The following is a 21738-nucleotide window of genomic DNA, read 5'->3' as shown; positions in this document are numbered from 1 at the left end:
TATTTTTTATTAGAAATATACACAACATTGATGTAATGCCAATAAAAAAGTATAAATAAAGTATAAATATAATAAATAAATAAAATCTGCAGCGGGCGTTATCATTGTGGCGCCGGTGCAGCAGGTGGCGGTGATGAGCGGAGTCTCCTCGTGCACTTCCGCCGAAACAGAAGCACTTCCGGCCCGTGTCCTCATGAATGACAGTCCTTCACACTCACGTTCTGACTCTGTTTTACGGACTTTAAACGCCGGTTTATGACTGAAATGCGGGAATAGACGCACCGGAGACCGAATTCTGCTTTTGTGAAGAAGATCCGCGCCTTTACCGCGGAAATAGTCAGGTAAAGTGTTGAATATGTAGCATGTTAGCGGTTAGCATCGTTAGCACAGAGCGGCTAACAGGGAAGTTAGAGTGTTATGAGCTCGTGCAGGTGTTGTTGTGAAAGCGCATTTGCCTAAAGATACACATGAATAAACCACACATTATTATTTAACGCGTTGCTGTAAAACCTGTGTCTCCACTGATAAAAAGCATGTCAAGAAAACATGTCAACACTCTAAAATACAGTTTTTAAACATGTTAGGAATACACAGACTCATGATGCTGCAAAAATGTACTTGGAGGCAATGGTGATTCCTCAGATTAATAATTACTGTATTTCTTGTTGGTCACAGACGAGTGAGACAACAATAAAACCTCTAAAATCTCTATATAATCAAGCAGTTCAAGTACTAGACAAAAAGCCACTGAGATCCATCATTGTCTGATCCAGCATGTTAAACTTTGATCATTTAATTGTGTACTCCAATATGCGATTAGTTTTTAAAATGAATAATTCTGCGCCTCCACCACTGAATACATTTGTCCAGCTCTGCTCTGAACAGACGACCAGGAGCTCCAGGTATACGAGTCGCAATGACTGCAGAGTAAGGCCTAAACGTAGCTCAGCCTTTGCACAGACGTCCTTCATCAAAGAATGGAAAAAACTCCCACAGAGTCTGAAGTTTTTCTTAGACCTGAAGGATTTCACTCGCAAAACAAAGCTGTTGGAAAACCAGTCGTGTCAGCACCGATCACTGTGAATGTAAATATGAACTTTAGTGATGTTTTATTGTAGTCATTTTAGCAGGATTTTATGTGAAATACATTTTTCATATTGTACATTTTGGAACTCGCCTGCTCAGGGACTACTATCAGACTATTGACTATGTTTTTTGCACATTGTCCCTGTTTAAATAAAAATAAATAAATAAATAAGGAGTGCGTTAGTTATTAGTGTTGTGTTTCATGTTAACAAACAAACACCTGTGCCTTTGTTGTTCTGCAGAGACTGTTTGGAGACTCCTGTTTCAGACTCTGGTTAAACTGTTAAATACTTGTTTGTTGCAGGATGTTGTCGCTGCTGAAGCTTCGGCCCACGGTGACGTCACTGTTCACAGGTTTGTGCAGAGCCTCTGTTTACGTGTTAAAAAGGTCTTCAAAAGTCTTAAACTTGACTTGTCCAACTCTGCAGATACCCTGATTATATATAAGTAATAGTTAACCTCTTAACCTCCACCTGAACCGTGCGCATTTTCTCCAGTGTGGCTTTACCCAAATCTAAAAAACAAAAACCAGGAAGAAAACACACAAAAGACACAAAAACAACAATCAAAAAAGTGACTAAAACACGACTTCAAAGTGACACAAAAGGGAGGAAGAAAGCAGCTAAAAGGGACAAAGTTTAGGGTCGTTCACGGTTACAGGCTGTGAGCTCCAGTCGAGAAGCTGTTAGGTTTGGGTAAAGCCGAACTGGAGATAATGCGCTTGGTTAAAGGCGGGAGGTTAAGAGGTTAACCTCTTTAACCGAGCGCATTTTGTCCAGTTCGGCTTTACCCAAATTTAAAAGCTGTGACTGGAGCTCACAGCCGGCAGGCCAGAGTAGCGGCTCATTTGAAAGCTAAGGCCTAACGGATTGTAACTTTTTGACACGATGTCGCTGCTGTTTTGTCGCATATTTTGAGTGTTTCAGTTTGGGATGCACCGATACGAGTACAAGGCATTTTCTTCAACACACTTTTTGAAGTGAATAGATTAAAGACTGACTTTTTCAGGTTTGTAATTAGTTAATTTAATCATTGACATTTCCTTGAGTAAAGTCAATTCAATATTATTTTATATTTTTTTTATGCAGTGCTAAATTTGTAAATGAGTATTTTCAGGAACACTTTTGGTCTGATGTGATGGATTGGGGGAACAGGCCAAAACATTTGCAGGAACACTCTCATTAGACGCCATTATATCAGATTTTTCATCAGATTTTTTTTTTTTTTCATCAGATCCTTTACCCTGAAAAAAATTGAATTGGGGGAATGTGTTCACTGTTTTTATGTCCCTGTCCATCACAGACACAACAGCTCATGTCCTAGAGCTCCTCAATGCTTGTGCTTTATTCATTTATATATTTGTATTTAACAATAGTATTGAGATGTTACTTATTACTGCAGATAAATGGTCTATTTTCTGCTTTACTTCAGCTCCGTGTGGATTTTCTCCTGTGTTTATAGTAACTTATCCAGTAGCTTTAGCATTTTTATTGTTTTGCTGCAGCTCATTTTGTCTCAAAACATGCTGTATCTCTAAATTTTGGATTTTCGGAGGGCCTTTTAGTCGCTGGGTTTGTTTTACAGATGAATAAGCCCCTGGGCAGAAAACGGCGTCAGAATCGCCAGAAGTGTTAGCCGCGAGTTAGCGTCTAGTTTAGCAACATTAGCAACATTAGCCTGCATCTTGTAAACACTGCAGACACTGCAGCACTAACAACATTTAGCTCTGGTTAAATCCAGCTCAGACTCTGGTTTAGGGAGTGTCGTCTGTAATAAAGTCAGCTCTATGTGGATTATTGGATTTACACTAAACTATTCTCCAGTTTGTTGATATTTTCTCTCCTCAGTGGAGCTGCTCCTGTAGGAGCGCCGGACACACGTCAGGTGGTATCGGTTTCTGGTATCAGGGTCTCATGAGTACAAGCATGTGGTACAAGTATCGGTGCATCCCTGGCTCTTTTGCGACTTTGTTGCTTTTAGACTTCGCAACGTTCATTGTGTCTACTTGTGTTCTAGTATCACTTTTTAGGTTTGTTTTGTCAGACACTAAGGTTAGAGATGTTAAAGATCTTTTACCTTTACATGTTTCAGCGCCATCTGCAGGCCGTCATCAGAATACTTCTGATACTTCTGATGTGCCCAGTTATGGTGGAGGTTAAGGAGTTTCATGGTTATGGAAGCAGCCATTACATCAGTGTTTAAGTCTTTACCCTCCTCTCTCTCTCTCTCTCTCTCTCTCTGCCTCAGTTTGCCGCCAGGCCTTGGTCCCGCCTCCCGTCTCCCGGACGATGGCGACGCTGAACCAGATGCACCGCGCGGGGAAGCCCAAAAAGGCCCCCCCCTCTCTGGGCCCCACCTTCGGGCGCCCGCAGCTCAAAGCCGTGGTGCTCAAGACCATGATCCGCAAACCCAAGAAGCCCAACTCCGCCAACCGCAAGTGCGCGCGGGTGCGTCTGTCCACCGGGAAGGAGGCGGTGGCGTTCATCCCGGGCGAGGGCCACAACCTGCAGGAGCACAACGTGGTGCTGGTGCAGGGCGGGCGCACGCAGGACCTGCCCGGGGTGTGGCTCACCGTGGTGCGCGGGAAGTACGACTGCGCTCACGTGGTCAAGAAGAAGCAGTAGAGGCTCTGGAACCTGTGGAACCGAGGCCAGGCTGGTTCAGGCTCCGAGATGAAATCAGGACTCATTTACACCGAGGATGTCGTGTCCACGCTCTGTTTCATTTACCTTCTAGTTCATGCTGTGACCCGAGCACACGTCCAGTTTGGCTTTACCCAAATCTTAAAGCTTCTTGAATAATTAGACGAGAACAAGGATGAAAATATAATAAAAGAGTGAAAAAAGCGCAATGAAAAGGTTGCTACAACACGGAGAAGGATTAGTTTAGATGAGTTTTATTGGTCTTAGCTTTCAAATTAGGGGTTACACTGGCCTATAGGCAGTTGGCTTTTAAATTTGGGTAAAGCTAAACTGGAGAACGTGAGCTCGGTCCAGGTTAACATCTTGAACCAGCACATTTTCCCCAAATCTACTTTTCTGTCGCCTGTTTTGTTGTGTTTTTGTTGTGTTTTTGTTGCTTTTATAGAGAATTAAAATCATCGACTGGACTGGGTTTTGGTAAAGTTGAGGACGTTTCGCTCATAGTCACAGAAGCTTCTTCTTAGCTCTTCAGGTCAGAAAAGACACTATTACCGTATTTTCCGGACTATAAGCTGCACTTTTTTTCATAGTTTGACGGTGGGTGTGACTTAAACTCAGGTATATCAAAATATATCATTTCACATTTGTTATTTTCATACTGAGAGCCGCTAGAGGGCGCTCTAGGCTTTTGTACCAGTATCTGCTGCTCCTGCACCACTGAAGATTTAAAATAAAAAAAAAATCAAGCAGCAGAAAAAAAGTGTGGGGTGAGAGAGAAACTTGTGAGGGTGAAAAGCAGAGGCTGATCTTTCTGCAGTGAAGAAAAGAATGAAAGCTCTGACCACAGCAGAGGAACAAGTTCACATGTGGGAGCTTGAACAACGTGCTGCCGGGAGAGGCTCGTCAATGATGCAGTTTCACCTCCAGGTCCAGGGAGTTGTCAAGGCTGGTGCGACTTAGACTCCGGAGCGACGTGTAGTCTGGAAAATTTTGTAAATTACTTTATTGATTTATTTGACAGGGACATTGCAAGTCAACATAGTACAAAACAAGCTTGTTACTGATGAGATGCAAAAAGAGTTTATAGCTTGTGCTAATTTTCAACTCCAGTCCCTGGTTGGGCCTTTTACACAAAATTAACATTTTCAATTTTATCTTAAACACTTGCCTATATACACTGTATAAATCATTTACACACACAAACTCAGTGCTATTTACAAATGGGTACAATTCTGTTTCGATTTCAGCCAAGACTTAACTGGAGCAGTGAATATTTAAACTCAGTCATGGTTTTAAGTTCAGTGGGTCATGAGTTCCATAACTTTGCACTTTTATAATAAATAAAATACATATTATGTAAAGGCTCTGACCAAATGCAGTCTTGCGCTGAGCAGTGTTAATTTCGTCGACTAAAATATTTAGTCTTAATTTTAGTCAAAGTGATATTATTGACGACTAAAACTAAATTAAAAGTTTCTCATGAGACTAAAACTGTGACTAAAATGTCCAGATATTTTCGTCGACTAAAATAAGACTAAATAAAAATGAAAAGGAGAGACTAAAATCATCCAAACTTCTATTGAGCGTCTGAAAGAGCCTCAGATCATGTAAATCCTCTGTTAAAGGATCAGCTCTGAGCTTTGTTCATGTGGAGCAGCTCCATGAAGCAGAGGAACAACATTAAATATGATTATAATGAATATTATCAACGCAAAGTCGACTAAATTAGTCTGAAATTTAGTCGACTAAATTTACTTGCAATTTTAGTCGACTAAAACTAGACTAAAATTGAAAAGATTTTTTTGACTAAATTAAATTACATTTTAGTCAAAAGACTAAAACTAAAATAAAATATGTTGTCAAAATTAACACTGGTTGCTGTTTTGTCTCTGTACAAATGAGTGGCTCAGGTGCAAGATTCTTGAGACATTTGAAAGTTAAATACGGTGTACGGTGCCCAAAGTGGAGCAGATCATAGTAATGGTGTATTTTCTGACTTCTAGAGCTAAGAAGAAGCTTCTGTGACACGAGCGAAGCGTCCTCCACTTTACCAAAACCCAGTCCAGTCGATGATTTAGCTTTTCTACGATGGATACTCCCTGGATGAATGAGAGCCTTCACAAACTTGCGTTTTTGCTGATTTTTGTTGCTTTTTCATCCTCGTTTTCACTATTTTGACTCTTATTTTCTAGAAGCTTTCAGATTTGGTTAAATGACTTAATCTGTCTCCTGTTAACCAGAAAAACACTCGACTTTAAGGCATCAATGACATGATCTCGAAGCTGAATAAACTGTTGACCCTGAGGATCACCTGAAGAAGCCAAAGTGGGACACGAACCACAGTTTGAGAACCACTGCTCTAGTGAATCCCTGTACATGTGTTTAATAAAATATTTATAATTATAGACCTGGCAGTGATGACCTTTTTGTAAGTATTGACCTTATTCCACTAATGGGAAACTGGGAACACAAAATTGTTGAAGAAAATTTCTAAAATGAGAAGTAAGATGTGTTTATGATATTTCAGTGTCATAAAGGTAAAAATATATATTTGGATGAAACTGCACGCACGTGCACAGATAGAGCCCAGGTGGTGCTCAAGCACCTGCCCCTCTGCCCTGTGCCCTGTAAGTGCCCTTCTCAAGACCGGTTTTTTCTCCCCAATATTAACTATTATTTATTTTATTGTTCTTAGATATTTGCCCTATTAAGCCAACATGTGCTGAAAATACAGTTATAATGTTCAACAACATTCCTCCTTTGCCTCTGAGCCGCGGCGGCGCTGACGCTCCTGATCAATAAAGAGCAGCTGTGCTGTCCCCGCGTTTCCCCCTGTTTGAGAAGATGGTACAGCCCAGCTCTGTGAGACCCGGGAGTAAAGTAAACTGAGTAAATTCGGTAACTTTCTGAACGAGCCAGCGCGACATGACTGGATTATTAAGGGGAAAGGAAACGAAAGGGCCGTCAGGGCGAGACTGTCAGCGCTGCGCGTGTTGAGACCGTCCGGATAAAGTCAGCGGTAAGAAGTCAGTAACCTTTGCGTTTCTGTTTTGTCGCTATAAAATGTTCTGAAAATGAGCTGTATTATTCAGACTAAGTCAGGGCTGAGCGTAGACCAGGGTCAGAGCAGTGTGAGCTGAGGAGAGAGAAGGTGAGGAGGCGCCTGCGTTCTGGACACTGTGCCTCTGTGTGAGGAGCACAGGCACATGAACAGCCCAGGATTATTGTTATTTAACATATTTTTGACATGGACAAAAATATCCATGTCATGATATTGACAACCAGATGTTTTAAGGGTAGGCTATAGTACCTTTGCATCATTAATTTGTATTTGTGCTGCTAGACTTAAAGCCACACCGTGTATTATGTCAGTGCCCTCTGCTGGACACGTGTGGAACTCTATCCTTTTTTTTGAATGTAATGCCCCCTAGTGGCTAGAATGAGCATTCTGGTTATTCTTTAAACATTCATAACTCCGCACAGGAATGGGCTAGAGACTTACTGGAATTTATGCTCTACATGGCAGGGGCCGGATTAAATCATCTCGCGGGCCGGATCAGGTCCGCGGGCCGTATGTTTGACACCCCTGGTCTATGTAGTTTACTATTAGGTCCACATAGTTGGACATTTTATGTTGCTGTGTTAATCAATGGTCTGTTAGTTGAAAAACAAAAATCACTTTTTTGTCTTTTTTTTTTTTTGGGGGGGGGGGTGCCCTTTTGTCTTGGTTGAGCACCTGCCCCTCAAAATGTCTGTGCACGCCACTGCACACTGTCTTCATTCATCCAGCCAATAAAATACCCATCGAAGAGGAACAACGGTGTGGTCATTCTGTTGAAATCTGTCATTTGAGTTGACAATTTAGAAAATCTGAGAAAAATATCATTTGCATAACAATTTGGAACATACTTTTTAGATTCACTTCCTTATTGGACCGGATGTGACATGCGCCGCGTTCCAGTTGGAGTCGGAAAATCTCACGTCTCAGTTGTCCAGGTCAGAAACGTCCACAGATGTTTCAACTCACAGCGTCATAACAGAGCCAAACGACATGAACACATGACTCCTGTTCTGTCTTCACATGGACTGGCACCACCTTATTTATCTGTACTGTTGTCCTGCTGAGCTGCAGAGCCTCGGGCCAGTGTTTGCTCGTCCGTCAAAGAATGAAAACGGAAGAGAAGTTGTCTGGGATTAAGCAGGTTTATTTGACGTGCACAGATACAGAAGGTACAACAGGACAAGGATATCTTCATAGATTAGATGACCTCTTATCTAGAAGGAACAACTCACTGAATATAGGTCACTGTATGCAATGGTCAAATGTCCATGAAGCAGACTGACATGAGAGGAATAGACAGTTAATGGTCCAGATTTCTAAAACAGGCCCAAACTGTGGAACTCCCTCACAGGCTACTTCAACTGAGAGCTTCAAAACTGTTAAAGACATTAGGCTTTTAACACAAGATGAGCTTATATTGTTTTTTTATATTTTTACTGTTCACTGTTTTAATCTTGTTTTATATATTGTTGTGTTTATGCTGGTTTTCTTCAACGAAAACCAGTATTTATTGTTTCCTGCTCACCCCAGCGCTTTGGGGCAGTTATGACTAGTCTTTTTTTTTTGCTTTATAAATAACTTGGGGCCCAAATTCATGGATTCTGTGTTGCATCTGGAAGCTCTGGCTCCAGTGGTAACAAATTTTGGGGATAAGTTCGATGATCAACTGAAATTCGACAAACAGGTGGATACTGTTTTGAAGGCGAGCATTTTCCAGCTCCGTCTTCTGGCCAAAGTGAAACCTTTCCTTGGCTAAAATGACTTAGAGAAGCTTTATTATCTCCCTCGCTCAAACCGTTGGTGCACACGAACAATTGTACCAGAAACGAAGTGACCGGATGAACGGCGTACAGGCTGATGTTTGGGTGATCTCCTCGGCTGCCTGTGGATCTGGCCTTTGGATATCAGCTGCACGACAACAAACCTCAGCCTTATTCTCAGTACATACAGGATCTGAAGCAAAGATTTGAAGAAAACTATCAAATTGCTTCCAGAAATGCTGCTAAAATGCAGACAGGAACAAGGTTTGTTTTGACTTGAAGTTGGGGATAGAGTCCTAGCATGTAACGAGTGCATTCTGTGCAGTCTGTTCAGTGACGCCCGAGAACAAAGATGGATCCACACTCTGCACAGGGTGGTTTCCTTCCAGTGGCAGAACCATCTGTGGAGGCCATTCCTGTGCCCGAACCCCGGTTAACTCACAGCAATGCCAAACAAAGCACTACTCAGCTGATGAATCCGTTGGGGAAGATCATCTGATGGTTGAACATTCTGTTAATGATAATTCGAACTCTGCGTGTGTTGCCCTCCAGTGACACAGATATAGTTCCAGTTCTAGGCCACTTGCCTGTCATTGAACTAGCAAACTTACCTGATCCCGTGGAAGAAAACTTACCTGCTCCCGTGGAAGAAAACTTACCTGCTCCTGTGGACGAAAACTTACCTGCTCCCGTGGAAGAAAACTTACCTGATCCTGTGGAAGGAAACTTACCTGATCCTGTGGAAGAAAACTATTCTGATCCTGTGAAAGAAAACTTACCTGCTCCTGTGGAAGAAAACTTACCTGCTCCTGTGGAAGGAAACTTACCTGATCCTGTGAAGGAAACTTACCTGATCCTGTAGAAGAAAAATTACCTGCTCCTGTGGAAGAAAACTTATCTGCTCCTGTGGAAGAAAACTTACCTGCTCCCATCGACGAAAACTTACCTGCTCCTGTGGAAGCAAACTTACCTGCTCCCATCGACGAAAACTTACCTGATCATGTGAAAGAAAACTTACCTGCTCCTGTGGAAGAAAACTTACCTGCTCCTGTGGAAGAAAACCTACCTGATCCTGTGGTAGAAAACTTACCTGATCCTGTGGAAGAAAATTTACCTGATCCTGTGGTAGAAAACTTACCTGATCCTGTGGAAGAAAATTTACCTGATCCTGTGGAAGAAAACTTACCTGATCCTGTGGAAGGAAACTTACCTGATCATGTGAAAGAAAACTTACCTGATCATGTGAAAGAAAACTTACCTGCTCCTGTGGAAGGAAACTTACCTGATCCTGTGGAAGAAAACTTACCTGCTCCTGTGGAAGAAAACTTACCTGATCCTGTGGAAGAAAACGTACCTGCTCCTGTGGAAGGAAACTTACCTGATCCTGTGGAAGAAAACTTACCTGCTCCTGTGGAAGAAAACTTACCTGATCCTGTGGAAGAAAACTTACCTGCTCCTGTGGAAGGAAACTTACCTGATCCTGTGGAAGAAAACTTACCTGCTCCTGTGGAAGAAAACTTACCTGATCCTGTGGAAGAAAACGTACCTGCTCCTGTGGAAGGAAACTTACCTGATCCTGTGGAAGAAAACTTACCTGCTCCTGTGGAAGAAAACTTACCTGATCCTGTGGAAGAAAACGTACCTGATCCTGTGGAAGGAAACTTACCTGATCCTGTGGAAGAAAACTTATCTGCTCCTGTGGAAGAAAACTTACCTGCTCCTGTGGAAGAAAACTTACCTGCTCCTGTGGAAGAAAACTTATCTGCTCCCGTGGACGAAAACTTACCTGCTCCCGTGGAAGAAAACTTACCTGCTCCTGTGGAAGGAAACTTACCTGCTCCTGTGGAAGAAAACTTACCTGCTCATGTGGAAGAAAATGTATCTGCTCCTGTGGAAGGAAACTTACCTGATCCTGTAGAAGGAATCTTACCTGCTCCTGTGGAAGGAAACTTACCTGCTCCTGTGGAAGAAAACGTATCTGCTCCTGTGGAAGAAAACTTACCTGCTCCTGTGGAAGAAAACTTACCTGATCCTGTGGAAGGAAACTTACCTGCTCCTGTGGAAGAAAACGTATCTGCTCCTGTGGAAGAAAACTTACCTGCTCCTGTGGAAGAAAACTTACCTGATCCTGTGGAAGAAAACTTACCTGATCCTGTGGAAGAAAACTTACCTGCTCCTGTGGAAGAAAACTTACCTGATCCTGTGGAAGGAAACTTACCTGATCCTGTTAAAGGAAACTTACCTGATCCTGTGGAAGAAAACTTACCTGCTCCTGTGGAAGAAAACTTACCTGCTCCTGTGGAAGAAAACTTACCTGCTCCCATCGACGAAAACTTACCTGCTCCTGTGGAAGCAAACTTACCTGCTCCCATCGACGAAAACTTACCTGATCCTGTGGAAGAAAACTTACCTGATCCTGTGGAAGAAAACTTACCTGCTCCTGTGGATGGAAACTTACCTGATCCTGTGGAAGAAAACTTACCTGATCCTGTGGTAGAAAACTTACCTGATCCTGTGGAAGGAAACTTACCTGCTCCTGTAGAAGGAAACTTACCTGCTCCTGTGGAAGGAAACTTACCTGATCCTGTGGAAGAAAACTTACCTGATCCTGTGAAGGAAACTTATCTGATCCTGTGAAGGAAACTTACCTGATCCTGTGGAAGGAAACTTACCTGATCCTGTGGAAGGAAACTTACCTGATCCTGTGGAAGAAAACTTACCTGCTCCTGTGGAAGAAAACTTACCTGCTCCTGTGGAAGAAAACTTACCTGATCCTGTGAAGGAAACTTACCTGATCCTGTGAAGGAAACTTACCTGATCCTGTGGAAGGAAACTTACCTGCTTCTGTGGAAGGAAACTTACCTGATCCTGTGGAAGAAAACTTACCTGATCCTGTGGAAGAAAACTTACCTGATCCTGTGGTAGAAAACTTACCTGATCCTGTGGAAGGTAACTTACCTGCTCCTGTGGAAGAAAACTTACCTGATCCTGTGGAAGGAAACTTACCTGCTCCTGTGGTAGAAAACTTACCTGATCCTGTGGAAGGAAACTTACCTGATCCTGTAGAAGAAAACTTGTCTGATCCTGTGGAAGGAAACTTACCTGATCCTGTGGTAGAAAACTTACCTGATCCTGTGGAAGAAATCTTACCTGATCCTGTGGAAGAAAACTTACCTGATCCTGTGGAAGAAAACTTACCTGACAACTTACCTGAACACTCACCCGTTCCTGCGAGTCCTTTGCTCCTCGAAGTTGCTCTCGATTATTACATTCCTGGAGAAAATTAAGATCCTGAAAAAATCTAGCTGAACCACTAAATCTTGAATGTTTACCTAACTTACCTGAAGCGGATCCCACTATATAACGTTCAACTCATCACCGATCACCTTCCAAAAGATTTGGGTACGCTTCTTTGGGAATCCTTTAAAATCCATCATGCAAAGATTAAAGGGGGGGAGGGTCTAACCAGGGTTAAAATCCCCAAATATGGCCCAGTATTGTTATTGTTCTTAATTATATAAGCTGCCTTGACTCCACCCTCCTCAGTTGTGTGGGAGAGGAGCAAAGGCACAGGAGCTGCAGGTCAGTCTCCAAACAGATAGTTGCCACCACTTGTGGGAACTTGAACCAGACCATTGATCTGTTGCTGGGGACCTGATATTCTGTGTGTGCTTGACATTCTCGTGAACTGGTGAGTTTGTTGTTTTTATTCACAAGGCTGCCCTCTTATTTATCTTGTCTTTTAAAAGTGAAGTAGAGTCTGCGTAGTCTTCGTTCTAACGACACCTCGCCAGATGTTGTGGCTAAAGTGCGACTGAACTGGGAAAGACTGTTTTCAGTTATTTGGCCTCATTTACATGGAACCTCCTGCAGAAGGACTTCAAAATCACGGAGCATATTTCTTTGGACAGTTTCAAGTCTCTTGTGATGTCAGTCCAGTCCAGATCATCTGTGTGTGAATGTTTTAACTAATTTTGTGTATGTTTTTAAATGTATGGAAACCAAGTGTTGCTGCCCATCTTGGTCAGGCCTCTGTTGTCAAAGAGATCTAAGCTCTCAATGGGACTAACATGGTTAAATAAAGGCTCAATTAAAAAAAATATAAAGTTGGAATATGAAGCTTTTCATTTTATGTTGCTCTGTTAGCCTCAATGCTAAATGTGGAGCTAGTGCTAACAAGGGGTTTTATGTATTCCTCAATGTCTACTGACATGTTTTTTTGTGTATTTTTAAGAATGCTAACATGCTAATGATTAGCATCCTAACATGCTAAATGCTAACATGGGTTAAAATGACAAGAAATTCATCATGATGGATTTCGTAGCCTTATAGGACGTCCCCTTTGTGTCAACTTCAATGCCCATGGTCTGGTAGGAGGCTTCCCAGCCTGTCCGTCTTTTCCTCCCACCTCCTCAACCTGAGCGTTCCCAAAACTCACGTCGAACAATTCGGACCATTGACACATTTGGACGTTTCCTTCTGCTTCCACAACCCAAAAGGACAATTCGCGCTCCCACATTGTTGCCCATGAACGTTGGTTGGGATGGACTATTGTTTTTTTTTTCTTTTGGAATTTTCTTTTTCTTCAACCAAATAATCAGTTCAACCCATTAGACTGATGTTGACTTGAATTGTGCACTTTATTGAATACCGGTACTTTGTATTACTGCAGTTTTGTTAATATTGCGTTTATTTTCATTTTTCACTTACTTATTATTCAATATATTTTCACTTTAAATGTATATCATTGTTCCCTTGTCTTTATTTACTGCCCTGCCCTCCAGCAGCCAATGTTAGTTTTATGATATTTGTCCACTAGTCTCTATATTTCCTTTAGTTATAACAACTCTATACCCTTGTATTAATCAAATATAATTGTAAAACAGGTGTGGGGGTTTTACAACCTCTATCGTAAAACTAATCTGACACAATGATTGGATGGGAGGTTAGATAAGGACAGTTCCTGTCAAACATTCACCTGGCTCCGCCCGTCTTGCCTTTGTATAGCATCAAATCTTTCAGCTGATGGGCTCGGGTCGAGTCTCAGCGCCTCAGACCCTGTGCAGAGACAGAACGTTGTGCAGAAGGAAGACTCTTCTCTCCACAGCCTCACTTCTTCTTCTCTCCGGGACCAGTCGCCATCATGGAGAAGGGGGAGAGACCGAACTGGGACAACCCTTTGCAGTTCTTCATGGCCTGCGTGTCGTTCGTGGTGGGAGTGGGAAACGTGTGGCGCTTCCCGTACCTGTGCCAGATGCACGGAGGAGGTGAGTGCTGCGTCTGCAACATCAGAACAACAGAACTGAGGCCTCTCTGACCGTCGTCTGTGCAGGGGCCTTCCTGATCCCCTACCTGCTGATGCTGTTCCTGGAGGGGATGCCTCTCTTCTACCTGGAGCTGGCCATCGGGCAGAAGATGCGCCTGGGCTGCATCGGAGCCTGGTCCTCCATCAGCCCGTACCTGGGGGGAGTGGGTGAGTCAGCTCCTCCATACAATAAGAAAATGAAGCTAATCGTGCTGTAATGAGACTCATGAAAATACTGATCACATTGTAGATCATACAGGTTAATACTGAACTGTTTTAAACCTGCCTGACCACCTTTAAATGGATGTAACTCACTGTTCTGATCTGGGGCTGTACTCGGTCAGGTCTAGGTTCCTGAATGACCTGGTGGGTTTCTTTTCTGGGTGGAAACTGCAGTTTTGCGTAAGACCTGAGGTGGCAGTAGTGAGTATAACAATGACAACTTGCATCTAGTCCCTTTTTAAAAGGGCAAAAAGGTGTTAAACCCCGCCCTTGTGGGGCGAGCGGACCGGCTCCGATCCTCCACAGAGCCTGTCAATCATAGGTCACTTTTTATTTCTAATATACAAAAACCAGCGTGGTTAAAAATATGACCCAGCCCTGCTTTGTCACACGGTCATAGTGATTTTTATTTAAAAAAGAAACTCTTTGGAGCCAGACTTTTAAGCAGTTTAAACGTTTCTTAGCTTTTTAGAAAACAGCTAAGAATGCTGTTTGTCTCTTGGGGTCGCCCTTGGCCACCAGGGGGTGGTATTACAGCAATGTCCGCTCCATGAAGACCAAAGAGAAGCAATTTCAAATGGATCCTTCAGTTATAGGTTGGTGAAACGCTAACTCTCCTGTCCCTGATGCCAGGCATTGCCAGTGTGCTCATCTCCCTCTACTTCTGCCTCTACTACAACATCCTCAACAGCTGGAGCTTCTGGTACCTCTTCCACTCGTTTCAGGTGAGCAGCCCCAGTGTGCACACTCCGGGCCGAGGGGACATTTTCCTCCTGGAAATGATCCAGAAGGTCCAGATTCTTAATGGGCTCTATGCAAATGAGCGTCACATGACGCAGAGTGGATCCTCATGAGTTCCTTCCTTTATTTCCCAATGTTAGCAAGATCTCGTCAGAATAAATAAACAGCTCAAGATTACAGGCAGGGAGGTTCTGGTGGACAGTCACAGCCGCTCAAAAAGTAGTCTGTCTGTCTTTAGTATAAATACCTTTTCGTTGTTTAGTTTATGTTTGGTTGTTTTGATAACCGCTGTTAGCTCTGAGATAAAAAATAAAATAAAAAAAAGAGCAGACATTGCCAGCCATCAGTATCTCTCTGTCCGTGATATTTTCTCGAACTATTCATTGATTTGTGCCAGACATCGCTGATCCTTACTGGGAAAACAGCGGGAGAAGAAGGCGATCGCACAGAGGCACTTGTGACTCACCTGCACAGAGCCCATCCCCAACTCCAAGTGTATAAGTAAAAACATAAGTGTCTTTCACCCCGTGCTGTGTCCAGGCGGTCCTGCCCTGGTCCACCTGTCCGCTCTCAGCCAATGGGACGCAGCCGCTGGAGGAGTGCACCGTGGCCACGCCCACGCAGTACTTCTTCTACAGGGAGACTCTGAACATCTCCCCCAACATCGAGTACAACGGGGGGGTGCACACGGGACTAGCGCTGTGCCTGACGCTGGCCTGGTGCATGACCTTCCTGTTCATCGTCAAAGGAATCAAGTCGAGCGGCAAAGTACGTTTATCTCCCAGCGTCACATTCATCTCCTGAACACAACGCACAGTAAATAAAAACAATAAGATGAGTCAGCAGAAACTCTGAGGGCAGAATGTGCTCTTGCCTTCTTAACCGATCAGGTCCTATAGATCAGAACCTGCTGATCTGTTTGTCTGTTGCAGGTCATGTACGTCACAGCGACCTTCCCTTACGTCGTGCTGATCATCTACCTGATCCGTGGCCTGACTCTGCACGGAGCCACCAACGGCATCATCTACTTGTTTACACCAAAGGTACGGGTGAAGCTGGTCGACCTGATTGTTCCTCTGTGCTCTCCTGGCTTAGATAGAGGAGCTGGATAAGTTCTCCTCTCTGTGCTCTCCTGGATTAGATGGAGGAGCTGCATAACTTCTCCTCTCTGTGCTCTCCTGGTTTAGATGGAGGAGCTGGCTAACTTCTCCTCTCTGTGCTCTCCTGGATTAGATGGAGGAGCTGGATAACCTTTCTGTGCTCTCCTGGTTTAGATGGAGGAGCTGGCTAACTTCTCCTCTCTGTGCTCTCCTGGTTTAGATGGAGGAGCTGGCTAACCCTATCACTTGGGTAAACGCGGCCACACAGATCTTCATGTCGTTGGCCGTGGGCTTCGGTCCCCTCATCGCCTTCGGCTCTTACAACCAACCCAACTACAACGTGGAGCGGCACGCCGTCGTGGTGCCACTAATCAACAGCTTCACATCCATCTTCGCCAGCGCCGTGACCTTCGCCATCTACGGCTTCAAGGCCACCCTCCAGTACGAGAACTGCCTGGACAGGTCAGATCATAGTAAAACGGTTTGTCCACAGTCCTCTTCCTATAGGTGACCCCATCTCCAACACCGCCCCTCCTCCCCCATGCACAGCTCACCTCCTTATTCAAGGCAGGCCCTCCCTCCACCAGTTGGGGTCGTGGGGCGTCTCACCGCGAACTCCAACATGGGGCGCCTCATCACGGGGAACGGGGCATCCTCCAGCACAGGTGTTTCGACTCGTGTCACGCCAACCGCCTCCTCTGCTTCAACAGCGATACGCCTTCTCGACTGACAGTCACGGCCGTTGCAGCCATGGTGGTTGACAGCGGGTCTTGTCCTCCTGCCTCAGGCACCCCTGATCTCCGTCTCTTCCCTCGTTCCAATGCCGTGGACCAGAACCCCGCCTCTCACTTTCAACTGTGAGGAACAGTTCTAGTTAAGGCCCCAAGTGACAGACCAAGAAAAATCTGAGATACGCAGAGGCTCAAAATGGTGAGAACTCTTCCCTAACATATTTGTATCTTCCTCAATGTTTTTAGGGTGCGTCTTCTGCTCATCAACGCCTTCAGTCTGGCTGAAGACCTCGTCTCCCTGGAGAACGTGCTTGAGTGGGTGGAGAAGCTGAACTCCTCGTTTCCTTTGGAGTTTGCAGAGATCGCTGACAAAGTGGAGACCTGTGATCTCAACAAAGAGCTGGACACGGTGAGCTGTGGGTGAACACTCATGAGGAGACCAGGATGAAAGAACGTCAGGGAAGAGCGCGTGTGCTTTGCTGTTGAAAGTGTCTGACCTGGTGCTGTTGTGTCCAGGCGGTGGAGGGCACAGGTCTGGCCTACATCGTTTACAGCGAGGCCATCACCAACATGCCCCTGCCACAGCTCTGGTCTGTGCTCTACTTCTTCATGCTGCTGTTGATGGGCATGGGCACCATGATCGGCAACGTGACGGCCATCACCACCCCCCTGAGGGACTTCAAGGTCTTCTCCAACGTGAGAGAAGAGCTGCTCAACGGTACAGACGCGACTGCCCATGGGACACAAAGTTTGTGAGCGGCTGGCGGAGGGTCCGTTGGTGCAGATTTGTGCAGCCGCCCTGCCCGGGGCCTTTATGTGGAGGTTGCATGTTTTTCTGTGTCTGTAGGTTTCCTCCGGATGTTCCGGTTTCCCCGACCACAAAAACAGGATGGAAGTAGCAGATTATCCACTTGCTGGTAGGACTGCTCCTGATTGGTGAACCCTAACCCTGCCGTGTGTGTTCCAGGGCTTGTGTGCGTCTTCTGCCTCCTGCTCGGGCTGGGCTTCACCACTCCGTCAGGAAACTACTGGTTCTCCATATTCAACGACTACGGCTGCACCTTCTCCGTGTTCTTCGTGGTGCTTTTTGAGCTCATCGCTGTCAATTACATCTACGGCCTCAAGAGGTGCGTCCTGCTCAAAGGCATCAGTCCATTCTGTTTCTCACAGAACACTTAACACAAGGACGTGTTTAGGGCATTACATGACAATAATGCACTTCTAAAAAAACCAATAGAAAAGATACAGGAGGATTTGCAGACCTAAAATTGATCCTTGAGGGACACCTTGCGTTTAGTGAAGATAGGTTGACTTACTGTTGTTTATTTGCATGCATTGTTTTCTATCTGATAGGTCAAAATGTATCCATTCAACGGTTTGATTGCTCTCACAAAAACACAGACAGCCGTTTCAGTGGAGTGAAAAGATCGAAATCCGAATTGCATAGGGAGCAGTCTCGGATTAGAATCAATAAGCGAATAGAGTTAGCGACCAACTTTTTTGCTATTTTTGAGAAGATAGGTGTGGACTAACTGTCCACCGGTGATTTTAATCTTCGCTCTGAACGCAGGTTTTTGGTCCAGACAGCAAGACTTACATTAACCAATGTGCCCTCATACCCCTTGTGTTGCCTTCGCGGGTCATTTTGACCCGCTGTCATGTTCCAGGCATTTGGATGCAAGGTGACACTAGGGGGCGCCTTCCAACCTTCTCAGTGTAAATGTGAGTTGACTTTCTTCAGAGTGAGACTTAATATTTGAAAATCATGTATCATGTGATGTGTCGCCATGGCGACGTGAAAACAAGAAGTGACCTCCCTCTCTCCTGGTGCAGCTGAATTGTTTGCTTTTTTCAGTGAATTGTTTGCCTTTTTCTGCTAACCACGTTGTTTTTCTGGATACTTTTGTACGTCTTTATCGTGTTTTTGTGGAGGTTTGGTGGATTTGTTTACTTTGAGAGTCCAAAATGGTCCTGAAGAAAGCAGCTTTTTGAAGGTAAACAAACTGCTAGCTTATCAGCTAAACCCATTTGAGATCTACAAACATCTTCTTCTGAGACACTGAACAGTGAAGAGGCACCAAGAGCCCCCACACCTGCAGCACGGAGGAGGCGTCACAAGAGGAGCTACAGGAAACAACAAAAGGGACCAACGAGGAGATGGTGAAAGACTGTGGAGGGAGCTGTGCAGGAGGAAGAGGAAGGACGAGGTGGAGCTGACCAGTGCAGGACACCACGCTCTGAGACGGGGACAAGCCCAGGAGGCGGTGCACCGTTTCAGATGATCAGAGGAGACAGAGGGCAGCTACAGTTTCTCCATCCTCCAAGGTCATGCGGGGGGAGTGGCTGAAGGACAACGAGATCATGGACCCGGCCGAGGACAGGAACTTCTACATCACCGTGGACACAACCTGATCATCAAGCAGGCGCGTCTGTCCCACACGGCCAAATACACCTGTGTGGCCAAGAACATCGTGGCCAAGCGCAAGAGCTCCACCGCCGTGGTCATCGTCTACGGATTTCCCATCAACCAGTGCTCCTCCTGTGACCAAAACAGTGAAGATGGCGGCCGCGACACAACCATCTTTCACCAAAGAAAAAAAAAAAGAGTGGGAAAAGAGTGGTGCCACTGAATGGTGCTGCTGCCGGATGCTCTCTCATCGAATGCAATTTCTCCATCTGTGAGATCAATAAAGTGTCATCTTATCTTATCTTAATCAAATTGTTTTTTATTTACTCTCATTCAAAAAACAAAAAAACAAACAAAAAAACTAACCATTTGTATCTGCTGTAAAGTCATGTTTGTCCCAGTTCCTCTGAGTCGTGGTGGGTCCTGGTGGACCATGACAGATGTGGACAGGACTGTGGTAGATCTACTTTTACTTTGGAGAAAATAGTTACTATAGTAACTGTTGAAGAAATGAACCTCATGAGCTCCTTCTGTAACATCTGTCCACATCAGTCCTGCTGCACCACGACTCAGAGGAACTGGGTCAAACATGACCTACAGCAGAAACAAATGACCTGGGTTTGTTTGGATTTTTTGATTAGATACATTTTCAAATATTTTTCTTTTTGTAATTGTAATAATAATTTTCCATATATTATGTTTTTACAACATATTTGAGTTTCAGAATATGATATGACTCTTACCTGCAGCAGAAGTGTGAAGTTCTGTCTAAAGCAGAAGCTCCATGACTTCCTTCTTCACTTCTCCGTCTGTGACTGAAGAGCAATGAGGCCTCAGCCTTTTTACTGCAAACAAAGAGCTCACTGTATTTAGCCTCATGTTACTGTCACTCATGGTGTCTGACCTAAAGTCTAGCTCTGAAGAAAGTCAACTCACATTTACGCTGAGAAGGTTGGAAGGGCGCCCCCTTGTGTCACCTTGCATCCAAATGCCCGGGACATGACAGCAGGTCAAAATGACCCACGAAGGCAACACAAGGGATATTATAGTTACTTTACATGAAGGCGTAGGATGAGAAGGGCTTTGGTTAAGTTTTCTGAGGTGTTGGTTTATGAGCTGCTTTTCCAAATGACAGGTTTTGTAAAGACGTTGAGGACATGCTGGGCCATGAGCCGAACTGGTACTGGAAGATCATGTGGGGAGGAGTCAGCCCCCTCCTCCTGTTGGCTGTGCTCATATTCTACATCGTCAACTACATCCAGGGCGGCACCCCCACCTACCAGGCCTGGAGCAAGGAGCTGGTGAGGCTGGCACACAGCGGGGCATCTACAGCGGCTCTGGACATGTTTGTAACGGTGCTGTGCTTTTCCTCAGGGTCGGTCGGTGATCACAGAGTATCCCGTCTTTGGACAAGCCATGATCGGACTGTTGATAGTGTCGTCTGTCATGTGTGTACCAGTGACTGCTCTGTACGTTTACTGTACGAGGAGACGGCCTGGAGGCACAAGGAGAACATAGACCCACCACCAACCCCACCAGAGGGGCCCTTTGGGGCAGGAGGACTCGCTCAGAGACATTATAAATGTATCCTACACCTTCATGTTCGGGAGACTCCAGAGGCACCAGCAGCTTCAAATACCTGTATGCTGCTTTGTAGCAGCTGTTCTCTTAATCTGATGTGTTTGTCTGGCTGAAACCGTCCTCATTGTGCCTTTATCTGCACAAACCCGTGTGTGTCTGAATCATCCACAAATCTCTTAACAGAACCATGATTACGCTTAATCATCGTACTGTTAAGAGCGGACAGCACGGTAGCACAGCGGTTAGCGCTCTCGCTTCACAGCTAGAAGGTCCAGGGTTCGATTCCCACCTGGACGGGGCCTTTCTGTGTGGAGTTTGCATGTTCTCCCTGTGTCTGCGTAGGTTTCCTCCGGGTACTCCGGTTTCCCCTACCACTAAAAACATGTACAATAGGCCAGGATGAATGATGTTTGTGAGTGAATGTATGGTGGCAGACGTGTGCAGTCGTGACAGCGCTTCTGTCAGTCGCCCCCGGGGGAAACTGAAGCTACAAACGTAGTTTACCACCATCAAGTATGGAGTGAATTGTCTCATGTAAAGCACTTTGTGACTATGTCTGTGAAAGGCGCTGTATAAATAAAGATCTCCTTCTTTTTAATCTGTCATGAAATATCAAACTATATTCAACTATTTCACGCTTTTCATCAGCAGAGAGATCCTTTTTCTTTCCCATATTGCTTGAAAATGACGTTCACAGATGTTTAACCATTTCAGGGAAAAGGACCTTATGAAGCTCATGGAGGAAATGCCAAGAGCCTTTTTGTTAGAAATAGAAATTTAGTGTTGAAAAGAAAGAAAAACCGATACATTAAAAACATTTCCAAACTTTGGACCTGTTTTGTAGATGCGCATTTCTGACCTCATCATCTGAACGTCCCAAGGGCCTGGGTGGGATTCTCTGGAAAGGCTCTCGAGTGGTTCAGATCCTACCTTGAGGACCAAATTTACTCTGTTGCCGTGGAAAACCGTGTCTCAGACCAAACAGCCTTGGGGTTCCGCAGGGGTCGATTCTGGGGCCCCTCTTGTTCAATCTGTACATGCTTCCATTAAGTCAATTAATATGCAGCAGCAACATGTCCCATCACAAATACGCAGATGATAC

The 21738-nt window shown here is 44.7% G+C and overlaps 2 protein-coding genes across 2 annotated transcripts; both read left to right on the top strand.

The window, feature by feature from the left end:
• The first annotated feature begins 168 nt into the window (after positions 1 to 168).
• On the top strand, positions 169 to 3714 carry mrps12 (mitochondrial ribosomal protein S12). Its single transcript, XM_079569927.1, has 3 exons — positions 169 to 341; positions 1391 to 1440; positions 3334 to 3714. The coding sequence occupies exons 2-3, from the start codon at positions 1392 to 1394 to the stop codon at positions 3708 to 3710; spliced, it is 426 nt and encodes a 141-aa protein (XP_079426053.1). The 5' UTR covers positions 169 to 341; position 1391; the 3' UTR covers positions 3711 to 3714.
• Positions 3715 to 13692: 9978 nt separating this feature from the next.
• On the top strand, positions 13693 to 20573 carry LOC306972747 (sodium- and chloride-dependent transporter XTRP3-like; the record flags this gene model as incomplete). Its single annotated transcript, XM_079569453.1, has 11 exons — positions 13693 to 13816; positions 13882 to 14022; positions 14710 to 14801; positions 15358 to 15585; positions 15750 to 15860; positions 16138 to 16379; positions 16895 to 17057; positions 17165 to 17366; positions 17616 to 17775; positions 20191 to 20356; positions 20430 to 20573. The coding sequence occupies 11 exons, from the start codon at positions 13693 to 13695 to the stop codon at positions 20571 to 20573; spliced, it is 1773 nt and encodes a 590-aa protein (XP_079425579.1).
• Between the last annotated feature and the right edge of the window lie 1165 nt (positions 20574 to 21738).

This window comes from Gobius niger (assembly GCF_951799975.1).
Source record: "Gobius niger genome assembly, chromosome: 13".
In the NCBI taxonomy this organism is placed as follows: domain Eukaryota; kingdom Metazoa; phylum Chordata; class Actinopteri; order Gobiiformes; family Gobiidae; genus Gobius; species Gobius niger.
The sequence above is the reverse complement of the archived record's forward strand: the minus strand, read 5'-3'. Positions and strand labels throughout refer to the sequence as shown.